General features: G+C 40.0%; 1 protein-coding gene across 4 annotated transcripts in view; it reads left to right on the plus strand.

Moving 5' to 3' along the window:
• The window catches only part of PRKG1 (protein kinase cGMP-dependent 1), a 583,016-nt gene that overhangs the window by 398,821 nt on the left and 158,032 nt on the right, over window positions 1-26,163 (plus strand). For 3 of the 4 annotated variants that reach the window (XM_035137531.2, XM_035137530.2, XM_060274879.1), the window contains exon 4: window positions 1,777-1,882. The exons of the other annotated variant lie outside the window; for it this stretch is intronic. In XM_035137531.2, the coding sequence (XP_034993422.2) occupies window positions 1,777-1,882 (106 nt within the window). The remainder of the gene's footprint in view (window positions 1-1,776; window positions 1,883-26,163) is intronic. 4 annotated transcript variants of the gene reach the window in all.

The following is a 26,163-nucleotide window of genomic DNA, read 5'->3' on the forward strand; positions in this document are numbered from 1 at the left end:
AGCACCATGCAAGTGGACGTGCATTCATTCAGAGTACGGAAAGCCCCACCTGAAAAGTTAAATGACAATCCAAACACCTAATGTAGGCAGTTTTCAAATCATGAGATCATTTGAAATTTTCATTCTGCTTTCTTACTTTTGGACTCATGAATTTTTGCTTTTGAGGTACTCCACTCCCACCCCACCCCAGCTGTATTGAATTAGATAAAGGTAAAGGTAAAGGTACCCCTGACCACTAGGTCCAGTCGTGACCGACTCTGGGGTTGTGCGCTCATCTCAGGGAGCCGGCGTATAGCTTCCAGGTCATGTGGCCAGCATGACAAAGCCGCTTCTGGCAAACCAGAGCAGCACATGGAAACGCCGTTTACCTTCCCGCTGTAGCGGTTCCTATTTATCTACTTGCATTTTGACGTGCTTTCGAACTGCTAGGTTGGCAGGAGCTGGGACCAAGCAACGGGAGCTCACCCCATCACAGGGATTCGAACCGCCGACCTTCTGATCAGCAAGCCCTATGCTCAGTGGTTTAACCACAGCGCCACCTGGGTCCCCTGACATTGAATTAGATAGTTTTTTATATATGAAAGAAGAAGGAAGAACTGAGCATGGCATTTAGAAGGAGGAGTGGCTTTGGTCGTTTCTGGTTATTAATCCTAGGGCGTAGCCAAACTTTCTCAGAGAAGAATTCTTTAACCCACCCCCCCAAATCGCACATCATATGTTTAGGTAGTCAAGTTCTACATGCTGCACAAATGGAAGCTTTTTCTGTCAGGATATATATCATTTGGCAGGGTGCTGTGGGTAGGAGAACGTGTGATCTGTGGGGGATCTATTGTGGGGGATCTATTGAGGGTGGAAAACACATTGTGGCCTTGGGGGGGATTGAGGAATGGAGAATATAAATGTTGTGGTTATGGGGAGGGAAACAGGCTGGCAGAGGGAGATATTGTGGTCCTGGAGAGGGATGCTCTGTGGGAGGGAAACTGAGGCAAGAAGATTGGGGTTGGTGAGCAGTCTAGTTTCTCAGCCTTTGAAATGCATGGCCTTCAAATTCTCATGGTCATCATAAGAATGACTAGGCATATTTTAAAAATCTGATGTAGATATTTGGGTGTGAAAAGTCAAATCAGCTTTGATGGACTTTTACAGTGGTTAACTTCAGTGCACACTTCTAGTTGCCAACATTGTGAACTTAATAGACTTTTGAAAAGTGAGAATTTTAGAAAATGATTATATATTCCAATGTTTATATAAGTATTTATTAACCCATATTTTGTCAGCTTTTCCTTGGAGAATCCTATTTTTTTAGATGTACTTAGGAATTTGATTGTTTATTTCAAACAAAACAAGAGAAATAAATTTATTCTACTACATATGTCATATGATCTTAGGAAAGCATTGTGCCGTGTCAAAAGGTTTTTTTATTAAATTACTAGGTGTGAGCTCTGATTAAGAAAACTCATTTTTTATCTTCCTTTCATTGTGCTTGAGGATATGACTCTAAGTTTGTTTCCAAATTTATGATGAGATCTTTGAATCAGGTGATGGTGAATAAAACCTCTTGAATAATACATCTGAAATCCATTGCTTGGTAGATTTTCTTTCTTTCTTTCTTTCTTTCTTTCTTTCTTTCTTTTTAATTTTATAGTTTGGAAAAAGAAATTGATCATTCTCACGTTTTCTCACAAATTATTTTCTTTGCAATTCACAAAGGTTTTTTTCCCCTCGAATTAAGATTTGCTAATTAAAATTTCCCCTTGTCTTGTTTTTTTTTTCCAGCTCTCGTAAATGTGAAACTTTGGGCTATTGATCGGCAATGTTTTCAAACAATAATGATGAGGACAGGCCTCATCAAGCATACAGAGTATATGGAATTTTTAAAAAGGTATGACACTTGTTTATTTTTTTGAAACACACACTAAATTTGCTGCCCTCACTTCTTGGGATTTTGTGGGGATCTTTTTTTCCTCTTTCTTTTTTGAATGCAGTGTAATGAGCACTCATTTCTGCTCATCAGTTTTAATTTTATGTTTTACCCACTTGTTTGGCATAAGAGCTTGAAGAAGGGGAAATGATAACTGAAAATCTCAGTCTCGTTAACTGTTTGCTTTTCACTCATTATAATTCATCTGCATGGTTGTTTGTGGAAAAATAACACCAACATCAACATATAGTAAGCATATAAACACCATTTTTGATATGTGCAAATCAAAGATCTCTCATTAAAAAAAGACATATTGAAGAAAAATGTGTTTTCAGAAAAAATGGTAGATGACCTAATTTGCAAACTGTTCCACTTAAAACATTTTTTCATATATATAACTTCCAAATAGAGGCAATTTATGAGGTTTAAGAGAAACAAAGCTTTTTTTGCTGGAGGCATCTGCAAATATGGGTCAAATGAGTCATAGAAGAAGAGAGGCATAAGGATGTGTCTTATTATCCCTTAAACTTGAATTTAAACTCTCAAAAATTATGCTAGTCTTTCCTCCCTGCTATATCATCATAAACCTACCACAGTGTGAAGATATATAACTATGCAGTGGTTGCTGATTAATGTATATATTAGTTGTATTTTAATTATAAATAATCAAAGATTAAAAATAAACATGTGGTCCTTGTTCAGAGAAAAAAACGAATGCCATCAAAATCCACCAGGAATATCCAACAAGTCTTGTTGCCTGGGCAACAGTGTTCCCATTAGCCTTTTGTCCTACTCCCATTGAATCTTTCAGTCCAATGATTGGTTTGTTTCTATGTGTCAAGCTTGCAGAGCCCTGGAAAGAGAACAGGTCTTGTAAATTAATGAACTGAAGTACTAAGTAAATATGCTAAAGCCATTTCCAAATGAAGTCGATTAATCTCATGATGAATCTGGAATTGTAAAAATTAAAGCCGTTATCATTAAATATGCTTTCATCTTGATCCCATGCGGAGTTAGGGATAATGTTGTGCAAACAGATGTGGCTCCTTCCTCTATTCCCTCCCTGTAGCCCCCCTCACACCACCAAAATCTGGTTCAGAGGGTTGGGGACTTCAGGGCACATGAGAAGAAGCAGAAGCAGAAATTTGTTTTGCAACTTGGTGGGCATCATTGTATTGTCTCCCAAGAGGCTTAGGTGTACCTAGCTCAGCATAAGGTTGGACTTTTACACCGCACGCTTATGTTGAATTACTAGAGAGCAAGTCTCGTTGAATTTCTCTGAACTCACAAAGATCAGTGGAAGGAAGCTCCATAGTGCCCTTTAATAAGAACATACTTCTCCTTCCTCTGCTTGTCCTACATCTGTTGCTGTAGCAACTGAATACTGGGTGGCAGTACCCTAGAAAACAGCTTTTAGGAATATCAGATACATGGTTTCTGGACATTCTCAGTTTTACTACTGGTAATATTTTGGATCATAAAAAATGTGTCTCCAAGCTAGATTGCTTGCTTTGTCCTTCTTCTGGGGTGAAAGAAGATTGATTGACTTGGCACACTTACTTGAATTATCCAAAGCTATTTGCTTTGAACATAGTAAGCTGAGTCAGATCATTGGTCTATCTAGCTACACTGACTTTTTAGGGGCTATCCAGGATTTGAGATAGGATTTCAGACAGGCGTCTCTTCCTGGAGATGCGAGGCGTTGAACCTAGAATCTTCTGCATGAAAAGCAATGGTCTACCACTGGGCTATGTCTCACCTTGTATTTGCATCTATTACACTGTGCTTGTATTATGTTGTATCACTTTGCTTATATTATACTATAGATGTAATATTTCATGGGTTAAAGGGTGATGAGAGCAGAAGTATAAGGGCTTCTGCTATACAGTAGACAACTTGACATTAATTCTGAGACTTCTGTGTTTTTCTGAAGGATTTTTATTTATTTATTTGAACGTGGGACCTACTTATAAGATTTATTTACCGTCAGAGTCCATATAGTATATCCCCAAAACATACAAATGCTGCTTATATCTCTTAATTGAGCGTCTCTGATGTAGGTCTGGACAAATCAGACTATTTCCAATCCATGTCACTTTTGTATGTGTTCAGTTTTAAATCTGGGCTATCTTTTCCTGTATTAAGCTATGAATTATTATTTCTTAATTGTGCAGTTTTACACAGAATTTTAGAATCATAGAATCATAAAGTTGGAAGGGACCCCAAGGGTAATCTAGTCCAACCCCCTACAATGCAGGAATCTCAACTCAGGCATTCAAGATAGATGGCCATCCAACCTCTGCTTAAAAACCTCCAGTGAAGGAGAGTCCACAACCTCCCAAGGCTTCTTCTTCCTGATATTTATTCAGAATTCACTTTCTTCTAAATTGAAGCCATTGGTTCGAGTCCTACCCTCCAGAACAGGAGAGAACAAGCTTGCTCCCTCTTCCTTGTGACAACCCTTAAGATATTTGAAGATGACTATCTTACCTCATCACTGTCTCCTCTTTTCCAGGCTAAACATACCAAGCTCCTGCATTTGGTCTCAAAATATTCATTTTGATTATTTTTTAAATTGATCCAATAACTGTGTTATGACATTGGGGAAGTGTGAAATAACCTGAGTTCCAGCCTGCACATTAATATGCGTAGTGTGGATTAGATCAGCTGGTGTAGTAATTCATGAAGCATGCCTAATTTGGCACAATTTGTTAAGAGAACACTCTGATCAGCATATCTTTAATGGAGGATAGAACAGTGTTGTTAGAGCACCAGACAGTGCAATGTAGACTGGATATACAACGTGAAAAAAGTATATTAAAATTCCATATAATCAATGAAGTCAGCAAATCTGAATAGTTCTTAAATTTGCTTATTTTGTACAAATTTAAACATTTTGGAATTTCCCATATAGTAATAAGGATTGCACACTTCATGGTGTCTGAAATGATCTGTGTAAAATTGTCTTCTTCTTATTGCCTAATGCCACCACCCTCTTCATAAGCATTGTCACTACAATCTGTCACAACATGCTGTCTTGCACAATTCCAACCTATAACACAATAACAGGGAGTGACAAGGGCTTGAGACTGGAGTGGAAATCTTTTTTCAGCTTGATTGAAAACAAACAGGGGAACCTTAACACTAGGACATGGACTTTGGTCCAGCCAGTCATGTTGTTGAAATTCATATACCTGCTCTATTACATTGAGCCCCAAAGCACAGCAAAGTGACAAATGATTTACTGGATGTGGAAAATACTGAAATAAAAACTTTGACGACTGACGAATCTATGCCCGTACACTCTTGTAATGTATATGTCACTTAGATTTTGTTCTGAACTCCTCAGCTGAGGCCAGAAATTCAGATAATTTGATCTTCCCTTGCTGTTTTTATTCATTAGTGAATGGTTTTAATTACCATAGGCATTCTTTGTCTACCCATTAACAGAACAGCTCTTCTAGTCCGAATGGGCTGAGTAGGCTATTAGGCCCAACTAAAGCTTAGTTCTTAGTGAGGTGCCAATGTCACGTCTAGAGTATATCAAATTATGGGATGGTACTGTAGTGTTCAAATTATAAGAGCGAGGTAGAGGGGGTCATAATGGAATTCACAAGCCATTCCTTGATATCTGCAAATTTTAGCCATTTGATACCTCCCTGTAGCTTTTTGCAAGCAGTCACAAAGATGGCCAACAAAACTGATAGGGGCGCCAGAATCCCTCCATGACCAATGATATTCAGGCAATAGGATGGGGCTCACACGATAAAGAATTAGGCTCTTATTAGACTCTCTGTCAATTCTCCACAAACAAGGAGCCACCACAGAACAGGCCCATTCTTGTGTGGCCACCCTCTGGACCTCTTGTGGAGGAGGAGCACAAAAAAGGGCCTCGGATGATGGTTGCAGGGTTGGTTCATATGGTCCTTGAGGTATTGTGGTCCTGAGTTAGAAAACAAAAAATCAGTGTGAGAGCCAAAATACTAAATAATAATAATAATTACATAATTGCAGTGCACCATGCAAATATGAATGATCATACTGATTATTACAGAATGATAGTAAAGGTCCATTTCAACTAGATGCAATCTATCATGTTTGTACACCACAAAACCCAAGTGCAAGCAGCGATTCTTACCACCAGGTTTTGATAAAGAAAAATCCATTTGCCATTCATGTGGCAAGAGCACTGGTGGAGCTTCATGCTCCGGCACCAGGGGGCGGAGAGCAGGCAGGGAGAGCAGGCTGAGAGGCTGGCGTGTGTCCCAGGGGCATGGCACGCTGCCCGCAGGGGCGTGGTGCACATTCTGGGGGCGTGGCGTACAGCGTGGGTGGGGGCAGCTGCAATGGCACCCCACCGAGATCATGCTGCCAGGGGCGGTGCACTCCGCCCACACCCCTCTTCCTCCGCCAGTGGGTAAGAGTGATAGGTTGTATTTGGTTTTTGTGACGTTAATTAATGACATAGGTAGCAAACTATTGCATATGGCACAAGGACTGAGTTGTAACAGGAGGAATTCTGTTATCTCCATTCAGGGGGATGGGTTACAACTTGGCAGAATTTCTTATTAGAATCCAATACGAAAATAATTTCCCTCAGGAAAATAGGATTTCGTTATATTACACCTAGTTGAAACAGACTTGGTATGATTACTCATAGTTTCTAAAGTGATTTGCAACTATGATATTTAATATATATATTCATGAAGTTCTGGGTCTTATTATTGCTTGTAGTTCTGTAATCAAAACAAAACCAAGCTGACCTTGAATATCCTAATATTTAAGGCTGATTCTGTTCCTAGTGGCTAGTTCATAGCAATTGAGTGGAACAGTGGAGAAGGAGCTACATACGAGCCTGAGCTCAAATTATGTTGCAGTTAAAGACACTCATGTATTAAAAGGCAAATGCAATGGACCATCTAACTCATTATACTAATGTGTTCAATAATCATAAGCATCATGATACTGTAGTGTTTATGATTGATTCAGTCCTTAATCGTCCCCAGGATGCACAAGGCCCAAAGTAACTGGAGCTGGAGACATTTCAAGTTTCACTACTCTGTGTTGGCCTTTGGCATCTATTATTTCTTACAATAACCAGTTCACACCAGGGACATAGTGGTCACTATCTCATTGGTTCTAATTTCCTTGTTGATTTTGGTCAGTGCTAAAAAAAAAAAACCACAGGAAAAATGATCTGATTGAGCACACAGATTAAGTTATTATCTTGCCTATGTATTGTGCAATCAGCCGCTGATAATTGCTTTTGTTGCACTTGGTTTCCATGCCAGTCTAACAGAGAGGAGATGATCTCCATGAATCAAAGCTTATTGTTTAGAAAATATCCCAAAATGCCAGTTAGTTTCATATAGTATAAGGTAATGTAATCAAAACTTTTAAGTGGAAACTATATTGTTGACCAAAAATAGAGAGAAAATAACATGCCTCTTTCGGCAACTAGACATTCTATTTTGGCAACTGTAACCCTGGTTTAAAGAGCCATTTGGCACCTAGATTATACACCTGAGTTTCTAACACTGTACAGAATGGTTCTGAATGATGATTACCACAGGTTTGTCACTTTTTAGTTTATTTTGTGTGAAGGCATGAAAATTTTGGTTTGTTCTTTTAAGGAGATATTCTGAAATTATGAACCCCCCAAAATGATACACTGACTACTTTCAGTTCCAATCTCAGAACTGGAATTTTATCTCTCTGTCTTTTTCAAAGCTATGCCAATATTAAGTGATTAAGCTTCAGATTTTAGAAGAGCTTTTCTAAAAGATTGTCAAAATTAATTTAGATGCAGACTTCACAGAGTTTGCTCATCCTTAATTTGAAAGCAAGCAGTATGTGACAGAAATTATGAGGAGCTTTCTAATACTGGCCTGGTGCAGATGTAAAGTCTCCGGATTTCCTAATAATTTCTCAGGCTCACCAAGCCCCTCCCTCCTCTTGTCTTCCTCATTCCTTAATTTAGGCCTGTGACCCAGGACTATAATAAAACATATAAGTATTTTTTGACCCATGCTACATTCCAGTTTATCTTGGGATACTAAAATGCCCCACCCCATTCCCCAAATGTGATGTCAGTAGATATTTGCTTTCCTGGATCAGTTATTGCTTGAAAAACAGCATGGAACAGTTTGGCAAAAATCAGAATTTATTGGGGCAGTTTTCCCGCCCACCCAAGCTCTTTTTGGTTTTCAAAGGAAAATTTCTAAGCACTTAAGATCTTCATCATTGGATGAGTTTCAATTACTGCAGTATGTTAAGATTAACTGGTACAAATTGACACCCCAGCAGCAAATTCAAATGCTCCAGAAACAATCTGTACAATTTTTGTGTCCAGATACAAAGCTGTAACGGTAAATGAAATTCGGGGACATTATTTGCTTCTATGGTATCAGAAGCTAAAAAATGAATGGAGAATCTGTGGACTGCGGCTCCCACTATATTTGACCATTGGCCATGATGGCTGAGGCTTATGGGAGCTGGAATTCAACCACATTTGGAGGGCCACAGGTTTCCCATCCTGTCCTAGGATGGCTATGCAATGGCTCTACTTCTGTGTAGATTCTGCAATGAAAAGTGCACTGGGGATCCAATTTCACCGCAAGATCTGGACCCCAGGTTCTCTTGGTACAGCATGTGTTATATCTACATTTGTTGTTGTTTAGTCGTGTCTGACTCTTCGTGACCCCATGGGCCAGAGCACGGCAGGCACTCCTAAACAGAAGATTTTGCCAGCCTTCATGTCACGTTTGCAGACATCTTTACAATGTCTTCCCTATAAAGAGCCGTGTGAAACAGTTCTTACATGCTGAGGGCTGAAGGCATATAAGAGCGCCAGGGAGAAGAATATCCTAAAGAGATTTGGGGTGAGAACGCAGCCCTGCTTCGCACCGCTTTTTAGAAATGATAAGAAGAAGAACAAAATTATTATTAAAAATAAAAGTAATAATAAATAATAAACTGGCTGGGGCTGATTGGAGTTGTAATCCAAAACATCTGGAGGGCACCAGGATGGCAAAAGCTGTTCCTCCAGCTGTATGTGGTCCTCCAGATGTGTGGTAGAAAGATTTATTTCATCACCAGTGAAATACCATCAAGTACTGGCACAGACAGGGTAGCTTTGAAGCCACAGTGCAAGTTTCTTCCAGCATTGGGTAGTGGTTTTTTTACGAGACAAATGTTGGGCTTAAAGTGGGACCTCAGGGCAGCATATGGCACAGGTTTTATAAGAACATCAGGTCCTTTCCTTATTTATCCTCTTTTTCCATACTGGTTTAAATGCATCTAGAAGTCCAAACACATGGATATCATTTCTGAAGGAGGTTTTCTTGTAAAGAACTAAAAGCAATAAGGTGTTTTTCACTAAAACTCTGAGCACAGCCAAGCAGTGGAGCAGAGCTAAAGTGCCAAAGTATCAAGCTGTCAATTTCATACTCCCCATTTTAATATGCTTTTTTTTTTTTGCCTTGGTCAGTTGACTTTCTATTTTTATTTAAAAGTCTGCATAGGATTGGGATAGCATTTTGAGAATTTTAACATTGGGTGTGAAAGTTTAAGAATCACATCTCAGCCAGGGCAACACCGAGCAATGACTAGCAAAATATGTAAAGTAGATTATGTTAGATTTTTATATACACAAAGTGTTTTTTCTGGACTGAGTTTTTCTTAGGAATTTTCTTTGGGGTGTCTCCTGTAGTGTTAATATCCCCCAGCCAAAGAGGAAATCATTGAGAAGTATTAAATAATGTTTGTGCCTTTTCTGTCACATTTTTTTAAAAAATGGTTCACTGGTTTTACACAGAAGGAAATCTGAATAATGGAAATGAACAACTTTTCCTTAACAAGTCTGTGGGGATTTATATAACATACCTTAGGCCAACTTACAGGTAGTAAAGTGATTTTAAATTAGGTATTCACTGTATTCAATATTTTGATTAGTAGAGCCTCCACTGATTCTTTACTATCATTATAAAGTTCAGGGACATCTATGGAGCACTCGCATTAATGCTAATGGTTCCTACAGCTGGAGAACCCATGCATATCAATAAGGGATTGTACTGGAAGCTAGATGTTATTCAATGTGAAAGTCAGTTAAGTTCAGAGTTGAGCATGAGCTTCAAAATATTTAAATAGCAGACAGCAAGAAAAATGACATGTCGTTAGTGGCCAGCTGTAGTCTCTACAGAAGGTAGTACAGTAAAGATTAGAGATGCTATCACATTTAAGAGTCATATATTGAAAATTAATTTCCAGGTATCACCACCTGCAGTGTCAATGGCATCTATTTTAGATAAATTAAGGATGAAATCCTATGTGCACTTACCAAGGAGTAAGCACTGTTGGATACAGACAGACTTTTGAGCAAACATACATAGTATAGCATACATAATCATGGACCCATGTGCAGTTAACCGTAGATGTGGGGGTGGGGGTGGGGGTGGAAGTAGTAAAGGATGAGGAACACAGTCTGTACTGGATAAAAATAGACCACAACTTTATTAATTACAATGTAACAGGTTTGGCATAGGTATTGGGCATATATCCACATGATCAACCAGCTCGTCGTTTGACAGCAGGGGTTGACAGTTGCTGAGGTTCACCATGGTGTGAGCTGCCGCTGGAGCATCATGGCCCATCAGCCCCAGAGCTAGACGTCAGGACATAAATCATTCCCACCAAGATACCTTAAGGGGGTCCCCTGTGGGCTGTGACAGAGTGCCCCTTCAGCCTAATGCATGGGTCGGCAAACTAAGGCCCATGGGCCGGATCAGGCCCAGTTGCCTTCTAAATCCAGCCCATGGACGGTCCAGGAATTGCTGCGTGGATTGCCAGCACACACGTTCTTTCCCTCTCCCTTCCTCTTCCTCACACGGCAGTGGCGGTGCCTCCTCCCTCCCTCCTCCTGACTTCTCCCTGCCCTGCCTAGAGGAGGGAGGGGGATGGGCTTTGTTGGTGCTGGCCCCTCTCCGGAGCCCTTTCGCATGCCGCTCATTGTCCCTCTGCTGCTGCCGTCACCAGCCCCTGCTGCTCGCATGACACAGGAGCTGCGGTTGGCTGAGCGCCCCTCTCAAGCGGCCACAATTTAAATCAGCCCCTCTCCAGAGCCCTTTCTTGTGCTGCTCATCACCCCTCGTTCATCCCCCCACCCCCAAATTAATAATATAGGCCACCCTCCACAAGGTCTGCTGAAAATGTTTGAGGACCCCTGGCCTAATGCCTCTCATGCCACCAAAGATGGCATTTTACTGGCTTGCTGAGAACCTATTGCTCCTGCAACCATTCTCAAATACATTTGAGATGTCCATAAGCCAAGCGTTGGTACCCTCTGCAGACAGGTGTACACCACCAGACCATTGCAGTTTTTCATTTTTGTATGAAATAGAGAAACGATGAGAAATTCTTGCTCCTGCTCTATTCCTTTTTTCAGTCTTGGGGCAAAACAGTGAATATACATATTTATACAATAACCATAAAGTATCTGTTCCCTGACTTTTTGTGGAGATGGGTCCCTGGTAGATCTTCTGAGGTATATCTTCTGATATAGAATGCCAGCCATTGGGTGAATCTGTACCCAGAACCCACAACTTTCTTTGCCCTTGTGAGTACCTATGGCTTTTGCCCCTTCTCCAAAGGGCTCACCCCAGGAGAATATTGGCAGAATATTTTCCACAAGGTTATCCTACCTTCTTCCCAGTCATCTGCAAACTAAGGGAGCTTCTTTTATTTCTTCTTTTATTTAATAATAATATAGCTCAGTACCTGCTTCCATAACTAAGAATGGTGGTTCCCTGAAAAGACTTAGAAACAATTTGGAAGGAGGCATATATCTTGGGCAATATTTTCAAAATGAAATAAATATGCATCAATATAATGAGAATGGCAATCAGGTTGTAGGGCTCTGCCCTTGGTGGTTTAGGTTGCCCCAAAAGCTTCTGAAACATGAAATTCTCAAATCCATTGACCCCCACTCTCTTAACTTTTCAGCAATGGCACCATCTGAATAAGATCGTGTGGTTTCAGTCTACAGCTACATAACCCGGTGTTTATTATAGTTATATAATTATAGATTATGCAACAAATGCTGCTAACACTTACAATTTTCTTTTATTTCTTATTGCTCCCACCTGTATTTTCTCTGCTTCTTTCATATGGATATACTATTATGCGTTCTTACATATCTCCAAAGGCCTGCCTAATAGCTAAAAAAAGAAAACAATACATCCCAGTGCTATTCATATGATTACCTCTGCCCACGACAGTTATAATTTTGACTTGTCAAATAATTCACAAAAGGCTGGGGGTTGGCTATTCCTGTTCTCTGTAATGTCCATCTGTGGGGCAATTTAGGGCTTTTCTGAAATGATGAATTGGTATGTCTGCTAGGAAACAGCTTGTTATAGAGAACTGTAGCACATAAAAATGAAAGCCACGGACTCTCCACAGAGGCCACAGGTGGTAGCAGGTAATAAGACATCTGCGGATCTTAAGGATTTTGAAGTATTTGACTTTTTTTATATAAAAATGTCCTTTTCAATACAGCCATGAGTTTTCTTACTGGGCTAAGGTCTAATTTGCCAGAGGGTCTGTTGTTTTAGAAGATATAATGTTGTTAAATTTCAAAGCAAAACAAATCAAGACCTTCATTGTAAGTGCTCTTTTCACTAGATTTACTCTACTGGCTTCTAATGAAAGGAAGAAACTGCTTTTTGTTGGCAAAGAAAAGGCAAATGATCTGGTTTTGTTAAAATAAACTTAAGACATAGCTTGGTGGTGTCTGAAAATGTTATCGATGCAAACTGTAATCCAATTAAGCTGTGTGTGTTTATGCAAAAGCTTGGGACATACAATGAGGGCTTTATCACAGTAGTTCTTATAGCCAACCAGCCTCCAAAGAGTGGTGCAGATCTTTCCCTATAAGAAATGCCAGTGTAGGATCTATTTAGGGGAACTGTGAACCTTAACTGCAAACACAGTTATGCATCTGCAACTCCTCTAGCTTGCTGCCACAACATAACTGGAACTTCTGCAAGCAGATTACTAACTATTAATGCCGGCTTTGAATGATTGTCAAATTAAAGTATTAGAATTGATTAAAAGTTGGAGTCAGAGCTAAAACTTAAAGCTAGAACATATTTCAGCATTCTTCTTGCCCCCCCCCAAATGTTTGCAATATTTGAACAGTTTTTGGCAGGGTGGAGAGGTGAATTGGAGGCAGTGGCTCAAAGGGCTTCAGTTCACTTTCAACCCTCCTTAGAACAAGTTGTTCACTAGGAACTCTCCTTGGTGCTGTGACGACTGGCCTGCTTCATGTCTCTGCCCTGTAGGCTCGGGACCAGAAGATGGCAGATTCTTTCTGTATTCTGCTGAACATTCTTAGAATACCCTTTATACTTTCTTGCTTGGCATAGACTGATCAGGACGGAGCTGGCAGGAATGGGAGTGAAGCTAGGAGCACATACAGACCAGAACACCCTCTGTCCTTCATTCCTTTGAGTTTTCTGTTCTTTGAACACCTGAACAAGAACTTAAAACCAATAGACAACCCTCATTGTAAACTCAAGGTTTTTGATTTTTTTTTTAAGTGAAAGATGTAAAAGATGGCATATCAATGTTAAAGAAATGTTCCAAAGCCTACAATGTAATGAACAAAAAGGTATGATATTGTAGTAATTGATTGCAGTTCCAAAACAGAGGCCTGGCTGAGCCACAACCTTGTGTTCTTCCTTCTGTTTTCTCCTTCATGCATGTAAGGAGATCACAAGCTTCTGTTTCACTTTTTGGACAAACCACAGTTCCAGGCTACATCCAAAACTGGCAAACTATGGTCTGTTCTAATAGCTATTAGTTACAAAAAGGGAGGTTACAGAGCTTCATCCTGGTTTCCTTTAATTAATCACAGTTGGAAGAGTTCCCTGAGTTGATACATAGTGTGAAATTGTGATTAATGAAAAGCTTAAGTTCTCATTCTTCTTGCAGATATGAAAAAGGAGAACAGGGGAGAGAGGAGTGTGCAAGTCTGGAGCCCATGCAGGATCGTTCTCACTTTAAACTTTGGTTTATCATTATATATTAACTAGACCAGTATTTGTTTATTTTATTATTTAAAATATTTTAGATCACCCTTAAGTGTGAAAACAATCTCAAGCCAGCTTCCTACATGTAAATGCAGTTTTGAGTTGAGAAAGAGCATTGAAAATATTATATATGAGTTCACCTATGGATTCTGATGGAAGAGTTACTATGAGATTCCTTGGATTTTGTTGAGTCTTCTCCTGGTGAAGCATGCATTTTGATCTAAAGCAATAAAAAGGAAGAGGCGAGAGTTTTAAAGTACAATAAAAACAAAATAATATGATATGTAGGGGGATTGGTTGGTGTGCCAGAGAAGGAAGATGTAGCTTATAACCTACCTCTCCATAAATTTACCCACAAGGACCCTAAACCTTCCCTAGGTTTCATCTCACCCAGTGTGCAAGTTTATATTCACATTGGGAGTGGAGGTCTAGTAATCTAGATTAGGTAGAGGCTGAAACTGTATTTAGCATGGGCTCAAAGTGGGGCTAGGCATCATGGTGTGCATGCAAACCTTGCCCCAAACATCCCTGCATGTGGCTGTTCCACTTCAGTGCTTTTCCAGCTTATTTTCAGTCATGGGGCAGATTTAAAGAGCATTTAGCTAAACATACTCTGAAGCCCCCTCATACCTCCCCTATCAGTGCAGGAAGATCTGAAGTGTATCCAGCACATGTGAAGACCCTGAGGCAAGGCTTACATGTACCCCTGCTCCCTCCCCACTTTTAGCCCATAGGTTTAGGGCAAATGCCTGGATAGCGTAGGCTTTTATAAATCTTTGCTTCTATTATTGATGTGCTGGTGTAAGAAGCCAATGAGAGAGCCCTCTATTTTTGCAAGCTTTATCTAACTTCAGCTGTCTTGTTTTGTTTTTAGTCCTTGTTAAAGCTTTGCAAATTTCAAGTACTATTCCTCCCCTCCCCCCACTTGATAATTCATAAAGTTGCAGTGTCTTTAAAGAGAGAATTGTGACCAAGTTGGCTACACTTTTTGTGAACCTTTGTGAAAGCAATCCCCCTTGGAAGAAATAACAAGTGGATACAGTAGGTGACCATCGCGTAGACAGCTGGATGGAATAGTACAAAGAAGCCTCTCTGACAAGAAATTGGCTCAATTAGGCAGCAATTTTCACTAAATCATATTGGCCCTTTAGGTGTTCAGCTGTATTTTCAGATATCGGAGAAATAGCTGTAAGCAATCAAGTGACCTGTCTCACACTATAAACAAGAAAGATGGGGTCACTGCTCTGGCTGCCAGAGATTTGGGGATTTGCTCTTAGGTTTTTCAATTCTTCCAGATGTATGACTGGAAGCTTTACAAGGAGTTATATTTGATTTTGTTCTCCCAAGTTATTTGCTGCAATTTTCAAAAAAGTATCCTCTAGTCCCTGTTGCAGTCCTAACGTACATAAAACATCTGGCCATTCAACTTCAGACTTTTGTACGGTATATGCTGAGTAGCATGAGGTTTGAATCACTGCAATAGAACAAGTTTCTTCCTTCACATGGGTGTATAAGAGTGTCTAGTTCTGTTGATTCACTACAGTCGCATGAGAGGCCCTTTCTTGATGCCTTTCTTGTGTAAATGAGAAATTTTACTATACAGTACTGTATTATTTGGTCATAATATAGTAAAGTTTATATACTAGCTTACAGCTATGCACTGTATATGTCAAAGCCTTGTAAGTGAAAATAAGTAATTCTGTTCTACTTATTCCAAGTCTGTAGGTACATAATAGCTTCCAACTGTAGATCAGTGCTTACAGTATTTTAAAAGAGAAATATTTGTTGAGGTGAGCTTGTTTTCAGTCTACAGCATACTGTTGTTTGATATTAAGTGGTTTATCAATGCCTTTGAATAAATAAATAAAATAGCAACCACTTTAAGGCTATTGAGGTAATTTGTACTAAAGTACTGGATTTCCCGTTGGCACTGCCCTCTCTCATAGTCTTCCTGTCTCCTGTCCCAAATCATCAAGCTTTCTTTGAAAAGTTGGAGTTCACGCACTTATTGAAGTAAGGAAGATGAATTAATTTGTGGTTAATAAATAAAGACAGGTTGTCAGATATGGTTAGGGATGCTTTACAGATGTCACTCAGATTACAACTGTATGTAGGATATCGTGCACAGTGGGATCCAGTTGGTGCCCATGCCTTGGTGACGTCCTCCACCCTGATCTGAAAGGTCTGAGGGAGCCAATTTTTGGCTTTTGCCAGAGGCTGCATGGCGGAGAAATATGCAAATATCACTTTCCCTCTTCTTTCATTGGTGGAGGCATCCACCAGACCAAAAGCCTTTCCATATGTGCGTAAATACATGTGCATGGCTATGTGTGACTATTTCCTCATCAGTTTCCTTTCCAAGAACATGCCATGATTTTTCTTTAAGAAAAAAGATTAGTTGCAAACATCTAATCTATGGCTGTTTCTGTTTTAAACTGCTTCGTTTAAAATGAGTAGATTCTGTTTTAAAATGAAACAGTATTGATGTTTAATTTTATGTATGGGTGGGGAGCTATGCTTTAATTTGTTTGTGGTTGAGCATTCTTTCACTTGTTTTGAGGTGCTCTGCAAAACAGGATAGAGTATACTAATACAAGCATAAAAAAAATAAATAAATAAGGAATCCAGCTTTCCTGCCCGGGATAAATGTGTGAAAACAGAGGTGTTTAAGAGTCTGAGAAGACACTGTAACAGAGGCTTAAACTGGCCTTGATGACCCACACTTTTGATGTGGCTTTCAATGGCTAATTTTAAATTGAGCTGTAGAGATGGCGTTGTGGACTGGTTTTTGGAGTTTTCCCTTATGCTGGGCTATTGGATGCTTTTTAACATTTTTTTTAGTATTATGGATGTTTTAAACAGGTTTTTTTTGGGGGGGGTATGTTGTAAGCTGCTTTGTGAATGATTTATTTTAAAACATGGATTACAAATCTGTTAAACAAATAAATACCACATCCTTGCAAAGACTATCAGTTCAGTAGTCATAGAATTTTTGTAGAGTTGGAAGGGACCTTGAGAGTCATCTAGTCCTGCCACAGCCATCAACCTTCTGGTTACCAGACACACCGACCCATTGAGCCACCTGAGGTATTGCTACTTTTATGTATATTGGATTGGTTCCAGAATAAGTTAGTTATATTTAGGTATCATTGAAATAAATGGGCAATATTAGTGATTACTTAGTACTCATTGAAATCAATGGAACTTAAGTTCAAACAATTTAATCTGGTTCATCCCATTCTCAGGAAAATTGCCAGAAGATGCATACAGAAAGTCTATTTCTAAAGTACACCCAGGGCAAAAGTCTAGCATTTGCCACAAAAATTAACAAACTTTGCTTCCATTGGCTACCACTGTGCTGTTACATCACTGGCTTGTAATGTCTCCATGTGTGTTATACGCGCTTACTGAGGCTTTAAGCTGCTATATTTTATAATATGCTTGCATGAATTTTTATTATTATTGATATTCACGCACTCTCAGCTTCATCTTGGATGAGGATTGACAAAGCTCAATGAATTCTAAAAGTATTTCTTTTCAAAAACAAAATAAAACAAACCCTGTGCATAAGTCAGCTGTGTAGGCTAATGTTTGCATGAACTACTGCAGGCCAAAGATTCACCCTATTTACAGTTGTACTAATTAGGACAATTATTTGATGATAATATATGCACTAGCACTATACATAATGAAGATTGGTTATCGTGGCCATGGGTCTGTATTTATTAATCTACACAGCTGAGCTGTGGCAATTCTAAGCTACTTTAAAAACATAATAATAATCTCCAGTTATATTTGTTCTAAATACATGAAGTGGAACCAATGTGCTGTATATCTCTAATTAAGAAAATGAAAGCGCTTTCCTGACATTGTTTTGCTGTGGTTCCTTGAGTGCAAGAATCTTTTTTTCTTTTTCTTTACAGATTTCCCGATCATCACTATCTATTTTATTTTCACAGATTTTGTTCCTTCATTTCCTGATTAGAGTAATTCACTCGGAGGGAAATGAGAGAGAGCTATCCAAACAAATGTAAATTGACTAATTTTAGGCAATTATCCTGTCAAATGATTACGTTTGCTCACATTATGAAAGGAAATTGAACAGCATAAACAGAGGTTCATCACGGCTGTGTGTAGGAATGTGTGTGTAGGTTGAACTGCATACACACAAATAACAATAATTTGTTATTAATGTTCTATAGCGTGTTTCAGTGTACAGTGTTGTTTGTACGGTAAGTATCAGTAGTCTCTGGGTTACCTATGGTTTTGATTCTTCAATCTGCATTGCTAGAGTGGCCAGATGATTGACTGACTGACTGACTGATTGATTATTGATTGAGGTGGCTTGACCTGGAAGCAATGCTGGGCTGGAGGGGGCCAAAACAAGTGAAGCTTAACGCACACAAGGTAGCGGGTCTTTCTTGTGAAGAACAGGAATTTGGTGTGTTTTGGATGGGGTAATACTACCTTTGAAGAAACAACATTATTTATTTATTAAATTTCTATATCACCCTTCATTTGAGGAGCACAGAGGAGTGCAATAAAATAGCACAAAAAAGACATAACATAGTAACAAACGAAAAACAATAAGCCCAAACACAGTTTAAAAGACCATACCGTCTTTCCCCTTTTTTAAGACACCGTCTTATAACTTTTTTTCCTCAAAAAAACACAGGGTGGCTTACTTTCGGTGGGATGTCTTATTTTTTTTATTACCGGTACAGTTTTTACAGCTCAGGGCGCTGGCTCAGGGCGCTGCTCGGTTCTCTTGAGTGCTCGGCGCTGCAGCAGCCACTGGTTCCGGGTGGCGGGGCAGCAGGCATCCTAGGCCGGGCCAGGCAGAGGCCGCTGGCTCAGGCGCTCCGCCTGCCGCTGCAGGGCGCTCCAAGCTCCTTGGCCAGGCCAGGCAAGGAAGAAGCAGTGAGCCCAGCGGTGGCGACAAGCACAGAAGCGGCAGGGCGGCGATGGACGAGAAGGCGGAGCGCGGGGATGCAGCCAGCAAGGCGGGAGCGCGATCAGCTGTTAAGCGGAGCTCTTGGAGCGCCACTTCAGAGCTGATCGCGCTCCTGCAGTGCCAGCTGCATGGAGTGACTCTGTGAGTGGAGGTGCCTGTGGGGGTTGGTTTCCGCGGAGCGGAAGTATGGCTTATTTTGGGGGTATGTCTTATATTTCTCAAATGCTTAAAAACCCTGCCATGGCTTACTTTCTGACTACGTATTAAAAAAGGGGAAACAGGGTAATTAGGCTAAGGCCTGGGGGAGAAGTCAAATGTTTTTGCCTGGTGCCTAAAGACACGTAACCAAGGTACCAGGCGAGCCTCCCTGGGGAGAGCATTTCATAAGCAGGAAGCTGCTGCAGAAAATGCCCATTGCCACCCTCCAGACCTCACGTGGAAGTAAGCACATGAAAAATGACCCCAGTAAAATCATTGAATTGCTTTAAAAAAACAACAACCCTAAAATGACCAAGGCATCACAGTTTCTCTCACACACAGACACACAATGATTTTAGTTGTTGCTGTCTTGTAAAAAGGAAGGAAAAGTTATGAATTTTTATTGAGTGACAATTGCAAATAGGGCCCATTATCCTTTTTTGTCTGCTTCATAGTGACATTTCAGTGGAATTTGATGTTGTCTTAACAAGCAAAAGGATATTAAATAAATATCTGGGGTTTTGTTTTAGGGGGATCATTTGCCTTTTCCTGCATGTAAAATGATTGTGTGAATGCTGCCTGAATTTAGATGGTGACTTTTTCTTAAATCTTTTGAACTGTTGTCACTTGATTGACTGCAGTGATTTCCAAGCAAAAAATGGAAAGGACTGAAAATAAATATTCTTCAAACCCATTTCCAGTATTTAATAAAACAGCAGACACATCCTTTGGAACTGAGCAAATCAAGTGCCTAAATACAAATGACAATAAATAATAATATTTTATTGACCGGGCAATTGGTCATTAATTATTACAGGGTGGTTTAGGAGGTAGATCCGGAGGATTAGAGGATGCCACTGCATATATAAACAAATGGCAAGAGTTTACGGTAAACTAAGTGTTGTGCCTCACTTGCAAAACCATCAAGCATTAAACCCTTATAGAGTGTAATTAAATAAAAATACAGTTTTGTCCTCCTCCTTGGAACCATTGGGTGGGGATTAAGTGGATGATACTGGCAGCCTTCACATAAATATAATACTTTGCTACCACAGATACCCAGTTAATTATAGACTTTCCCTGTGTGAATACAGAGTCTTCTCTGTTAACATACCCATAATATTGGCCATGTTTCCCAGTAGCCATCTTCCATGAGGGGATAAAACACAACATCTCCAAAAAGAGAATAAAAGGGGGCAAAGGTTTGCAGAAAAATTGTATGTGTTCATTTGCAAAGCTATATGAAAATTAGCTTACAATTACTATAATTTAGATATGCAATATTTCTCATAATAGCAGGCTTAGCAGGTAAGTTGTGCACCAGCTCACTGGGTTGTCTAGGACTAGGTAATAATTGTTGATTGACAACTTCAAGGCCCCTGTCCTTGGGATTATTTATCTTTAAATCAGACTCGGACTAAACAGGACTTCAAATGATTAATCCAGTTTATGATTGGTACAGCCCAGGAGCACATCTACTGACAGTTTTCAGCGCGGGATGACTGTATATTTTGAGCTGCACTGAATCTGTAAAAAGGCCATGTTTGTTACTCAAATTCCCAACTGATTGCATGTAGAAAGATTCTATTGAATTCTGCTATTAACATGTTGTGCACCATCTATTTTGAAAGTTCGGAAGTTGTGCCTTCCACTGAAGCATGTGCAGCTATGCTTCATTCATTCAGGCAGCATAATGTGAAACACCAGTTCTTTCTGCTTGTTGCACACGGAGGTCTAGATTGCATTAAGTTTGTTGGCAGACAGTGATTTGTGAATTCTTCTGATGGGAGTAGGGTGTATAGCATATAAGAAATTGTCTAAGGCACTTAGGGCTTGCAAGCAATTAAGTTCTACTCAGAGTTAAACTACTGAAATTAACGAACCTTAATAACATTTGTTAATTTCAGTGGATCTTCTCTGACCATGGCAGGTACTTGATTCAACCCAGAATCTTTGTTTTCAGGCAGTATTGGTATTATGTTGTCTTTGTCTCATTATCTGAGTTGCTGAGGACCTCTGTATTGTCATAATTATTGAAAATTTATTTTAAAACCCCATTAAACTGTAAATGGTTTTGTCTTCTTCTCTTCCCTCCTCCCCAATGAATTTCAGCTCAAAAGGAATTGCCTTTTGGGTACCTTATACAAATATATATAGCTTTCCTACTTCAAGCTCAGCTATAATTGATTCAGCAAAATAGTATACTGAGAATGATGACCATAAGATGTAAAGGTAGGACAGGCAAAACAAGCCTTGTTGCTATGGTAATGATTTAATATCTGGTTTATATAACACTGAGGGTGACTTAATGCAAGGGCCTTTTAAAAACTCTATTAAGAAATACAACCCAGCTTGAGTTCTTAAATGTTGCGTATTACTTTTCTTATGGTGATCTGAGTTGTAGTTCACAGTATCTCCAACTTGCTAATCTTCCTTTTGTAGCCTGAATTAATGTTAAGACTTTAAAAAATCTGAGTAAATGTAAATTATTATAACTGCAATGCTCTTTCATTTCTTATGAGTGCCAGTTTACGTGTGAGAGTGAGAGTCATTTTCATTCCGAGTGAATTTACTTCCAGGCCCCTATATAACTCTTCACCATAGAAACTATACAGGTTTGGCTTTCAAAAATCCAGTGTATTTTAAGGAACTAGCTACATCACTTACATGAACTGCCTTAATAGTCACTATTTCCCCCAGGGCATCTTGGACCAGGAGATATACAATGACACAACACTATAGTTGCAGGGCAGAAGGAGGAGTGGCTTTGATCCCTTGGTATTTAGATCATTGATTGCCGTGTGTGTGTGTGTGTGATTTTTATGCACGTTTTGTTTCTTTTTTAACCCCCAACTTTATCTTGTTTAATTGAAATATTTTCAATGCAACAATTATAAAAAAGACAGCCTAGAGTGCCCCATATCATGAATATATTGAGCGAGCAACTCAATAACCACTCCAACTACATCCCAAGTCCTGCCTAGATTCTTCATTTCTCCTCCTTCAGTCTCAGGAGTGAAGGTAGCAGCAAACCCAGTGGGAAGCCTAGAGTTACCACTACTGGTGGAGGGGCGGGGGGAGTGCACTGCCCCCAGCACTATCGGGGAGGGGGTACCATTGCAGCAGCCCCTGGACATGTGCTGCACACACCCCCACCGTGCCGGGTGCTACGCCCCCTTGGGTGGCCCGCCACGCCTCCAGGACACACGCCAAGCCCCCCGGGACGCACGCCAGCCATGCCCCCGCCTGTTCTCCACCCCCAGTGCCGGAGCATGCAGCTCTGTCACTGGTTACCACAACACCAGAGCAGCAGGTAATACCAGGGAGAAGATCCAACTGCAAACAGTGACCCACAACCAGAAAATAAAAGATCCTAGCAGTGAGGGTATACATCTCTCAGTCTCCTCAGAACTATTACTATTGAGCTATATAACGTCTAGGTCACTTAGTCAGCTCCCAAACTCCCTGATTTACCTGCTGCTCATCTCCATGCTTTATTTGTATTCTGGAAATAATAATAATAATAATAATAATAATAATAATAATAATAATTTATACCCCACCCATCTGTCTGGGTTTCCCCAGCCACTCTGGGCGGCTTACAACAGAAAAATGAAATAAAACAATTAAACATTAAAAGCCTCCCTAAACAGGGCTGCCTTCAGATGTCTTCTAAAAATCTGGTAGCTGTTTTTCTCTTTGACATCTGATGGGAGGGCGTTCTCCATAAGGAATGGAGAAGGTGATCAAAACCTGCTTTATATAAACCTGAAAAATGGTCATAAAACCCACCCAGTTGGTTCAAAGTATGAAAATTCACATCATTCTTAAGAGATAAAATTTTTTTAGTATAGTTCTATTCATCTATGACCTTTCCGACAACTATCCATGCCCTTTTTTGAAGGCCTTCTCTACACAACTGCAAAGGGAGGGCTAAATCTTGTCATTTGTGAGAATGCTTTGACAGATAGTTTGACCTTTCAATTTACTTGTTGCACAGAGCATGATTTGCAATTGACTTAAGATTTGGCATTTCGGCACAAAGTATCCATAATGAGCTTATCCTAAAGGGATTATACAGGCAGAAGAACTAAGATATCAAATGTATTTCGATACATACATATCAGGGTTTATAATTAATAGAAAATAAATTATAAGAGAAAGAAGCAATGCCTAAAGGAGACCTTATTAAAACCCTATGTTTAATAGAGTGTGTTGTATAAAAGCTGTTGTAATTTAACTTCTTGTTGACTATGACTCACCACACATGAAATCAGGGGAACCCAATTTGCTTATTTTCCTTGTGGCAAAATGGGTGGATTACTCACTGTGGTAATCTATGAGAAATGAACAGCTGTTCATAAGTGCTTTTGCTAATATGTTTGCATGGCTTCTGAGAACCCCTGCATTTCTTTAATGTGTGACATGAAAAGCAGCCAACTGAAGCTGAATATACTAAATAACGTTAGAACAGAATGGAAGGTTCGTACCCTTTTAGTCCAATATCCTGTTTGTAACAGTAACTTCAAAGGAATTCTATATCACAGCTAGCAGCATTCTACAGCTTGGAACATGAACATGTCCTGCAGTCTTGAATGATGAAATACTAGCATAGTCAAAAATAGTCAACCAGCCTTCTAATTATAAACACTTTTACTGGGAAGTAACTTCTATTGATTTCAAATGAAACTACCTTATCATGGAAGCTGGCAATCAGCAGAACAAGACACTTAAATATTTAACGGTCTTTAAACATTTTAGGTTTTAATGGTGTAGTGGCAAGAAATTATCCACTGCTTCCTATGGGACAGAGTGAAATATATCACATTTCTGTACTCCCAAGTCTAAGTCAGAACAGTGAACCCAGACTCATGGTTTCTCTCACATGACAAACCACAAGTTGTGGCCAAGACATGCCATGAGTTCGGATTTGGATTTATGCTAAACCCAAGCCATGGCTTAATTCTGCGTGGTTTGGCAGCAGCACAATCACATGAGGCACAAATCACCAATGATATTCAGTCAGTGTGCTTGCATGCTTGCACATGCATGCTTAGCCATGGGTTGGGTTAGATATATTACATGCAAACTGGGCCAGAATTGTGAGGCTTGCAACTACTTGCATGCTTTTCTTATAATCATCAACAGTGTCAATGTTGGGGAAATCTTGAGCAGAATGTCTAGCAACCCTTGGGATATGGCATCTCCATTAGCCCAGTTGTGCTCATGATCCCCATTCTCATTGACCCATGCCCAGGTGAGGTTGGGATGTATTTGTATGCAAGATGTATTTCTGTACTGTACACATGTTGGTAGATTTTAGTAAAATATGCACTTTTAGTGCTGATCAGCAAGTTATTTAAATAATCAGATTCCATTATAGTGGGAAAGTGGTAGGCCAGATCATCTGTGGAGTTTCATCCTGATAATATTGATAACATCTGTGAATGAAGCCCTAATATGCTGAGACTTTGGAACCAGTTTTGTCACTGTTTCCATTGTCAAGAGGAAGAGATACTTTACCAGCAGAGAACATGCTTCACATGCAGAAATTGTCAAATAGCCATCACCAAATATATCCCCATTTTTGCAGAACACAAATAGATATTTTGTCCAGCCCTACTTTTGTCTGTTCAATTGTCAGATTAACAGTAATTGTTGGTGCTAGGATATAGTGTCTGTGGTTCTACTAAACCACTAATTTTGAAGTAGAATGAAGGTTTCTTTATGGAAAATTGTGTGAAAAGTAGATGGTTATCTGTAAGTGGACAACTGTAGTGGTCCATGCTGAACTACAAAGGACACAATTGTTGAACATAAGTCAGTTACATGTCAAGTTAAACACTGGGCTAGAGGTCAATACTGAACAGTGATAATAAAAATCAGGCCCAAATGCTGAAGTAAAACCATCAACTATTCGTTAGTTTTCAGGAATCCACAGAGGGTAAATGTCCTGCATTACAACACATACAATCAATAATGTCTGTTCCATTTATACTTAGAAAACCAGCAAATGAGAAGATTGCAAAGACAGTGGTGACATTTCTTAAAATAGGCATAGACTTGTTGCCAGTATATTATTGCCTTGGGCAAATCCTGAAGTGGGTATTCCTCCTCCATCTCTGCACAAGTATCAATTATTGAAGCATTCTGCTTAGGTTAGCCTTTAGCTTGTGCAGGTTATATGATTAAGAGGATACTTTGTTCTTCGCTATGTTAGATGGGAGGCATAGGAATTAGTCAAACAACAGTTTTCATGGAGTCCGGCCACACTAATTGAACTGCTCAGTGAAATTAGTGTTCAGAACTCAAGATCCCTGAACCGATGTATCAGCCTTTCAAGAGATTTGGAACACCTTTACTGCTGCTGTTGGCATCTCTGCTTGTAAATAATTCTAAATATATGTTTTTGGATTCATTGTGGAAAAGATCCCAGTATCGATGCATTATAACATATACAGGGCCGGCCCTAAGGCAAGGCTAGGTGGCGCCGCACCGTGGCGCCTGCGGCAGCCGTGGTATGCACAGCACCCGCCAGGCAGCCGTGCTGGGAAACGGGGCGGGGGGGGGGCGCCGGAGGGATCTTCGCAGATATGCTTAAGACGGCCCTGAACATATACCTCTTTTGTAAGATAAATATGAATACCTATTTAGACTATAAAATAATAATAATACCGTGCCCATTTCTCAAGGATAGCAATACCTTCCGGACAGTTTAGTCTTCCTTATTGATATCTGTGAGGGGCAAGGGATATCGCGAAGCCCCTCCCCTCCTGAGTTCCAGCCCAGACCCGAGCGAGGCTGAAAAGAAGGAAAGCTCCAGCTCAAGTGGGGAAACAGGAAGTGGGTTCCAAGGCTCTGGCAGGGAAAGAGAGCCATCGTCCCAGGTGGGACAGGAAGGGGAAAGGAAGGGGGGCAGGCCAGTCCCCCCAACTCCGGAACTTCGCAAAAGGCGTCGGGGGAAGAGGATGGGTCTCCCCAAGTTATTATGTTGGCGCAAA

This window comes from Zootoca vivipara, chromosome 5 (assembly GCF_963506605.1).
Source record: "Zootoca vivipara chromosome 5, rZooViv1.1, whole genome shotgun sequence".
Classification (NCBI taxonomy): domain Eukaryota; kingdom Metazoa; phylum Chordata; class Lepidosauria; order Squamata; family Lacertidae; genus Zootoca; species Zootoca vivipara.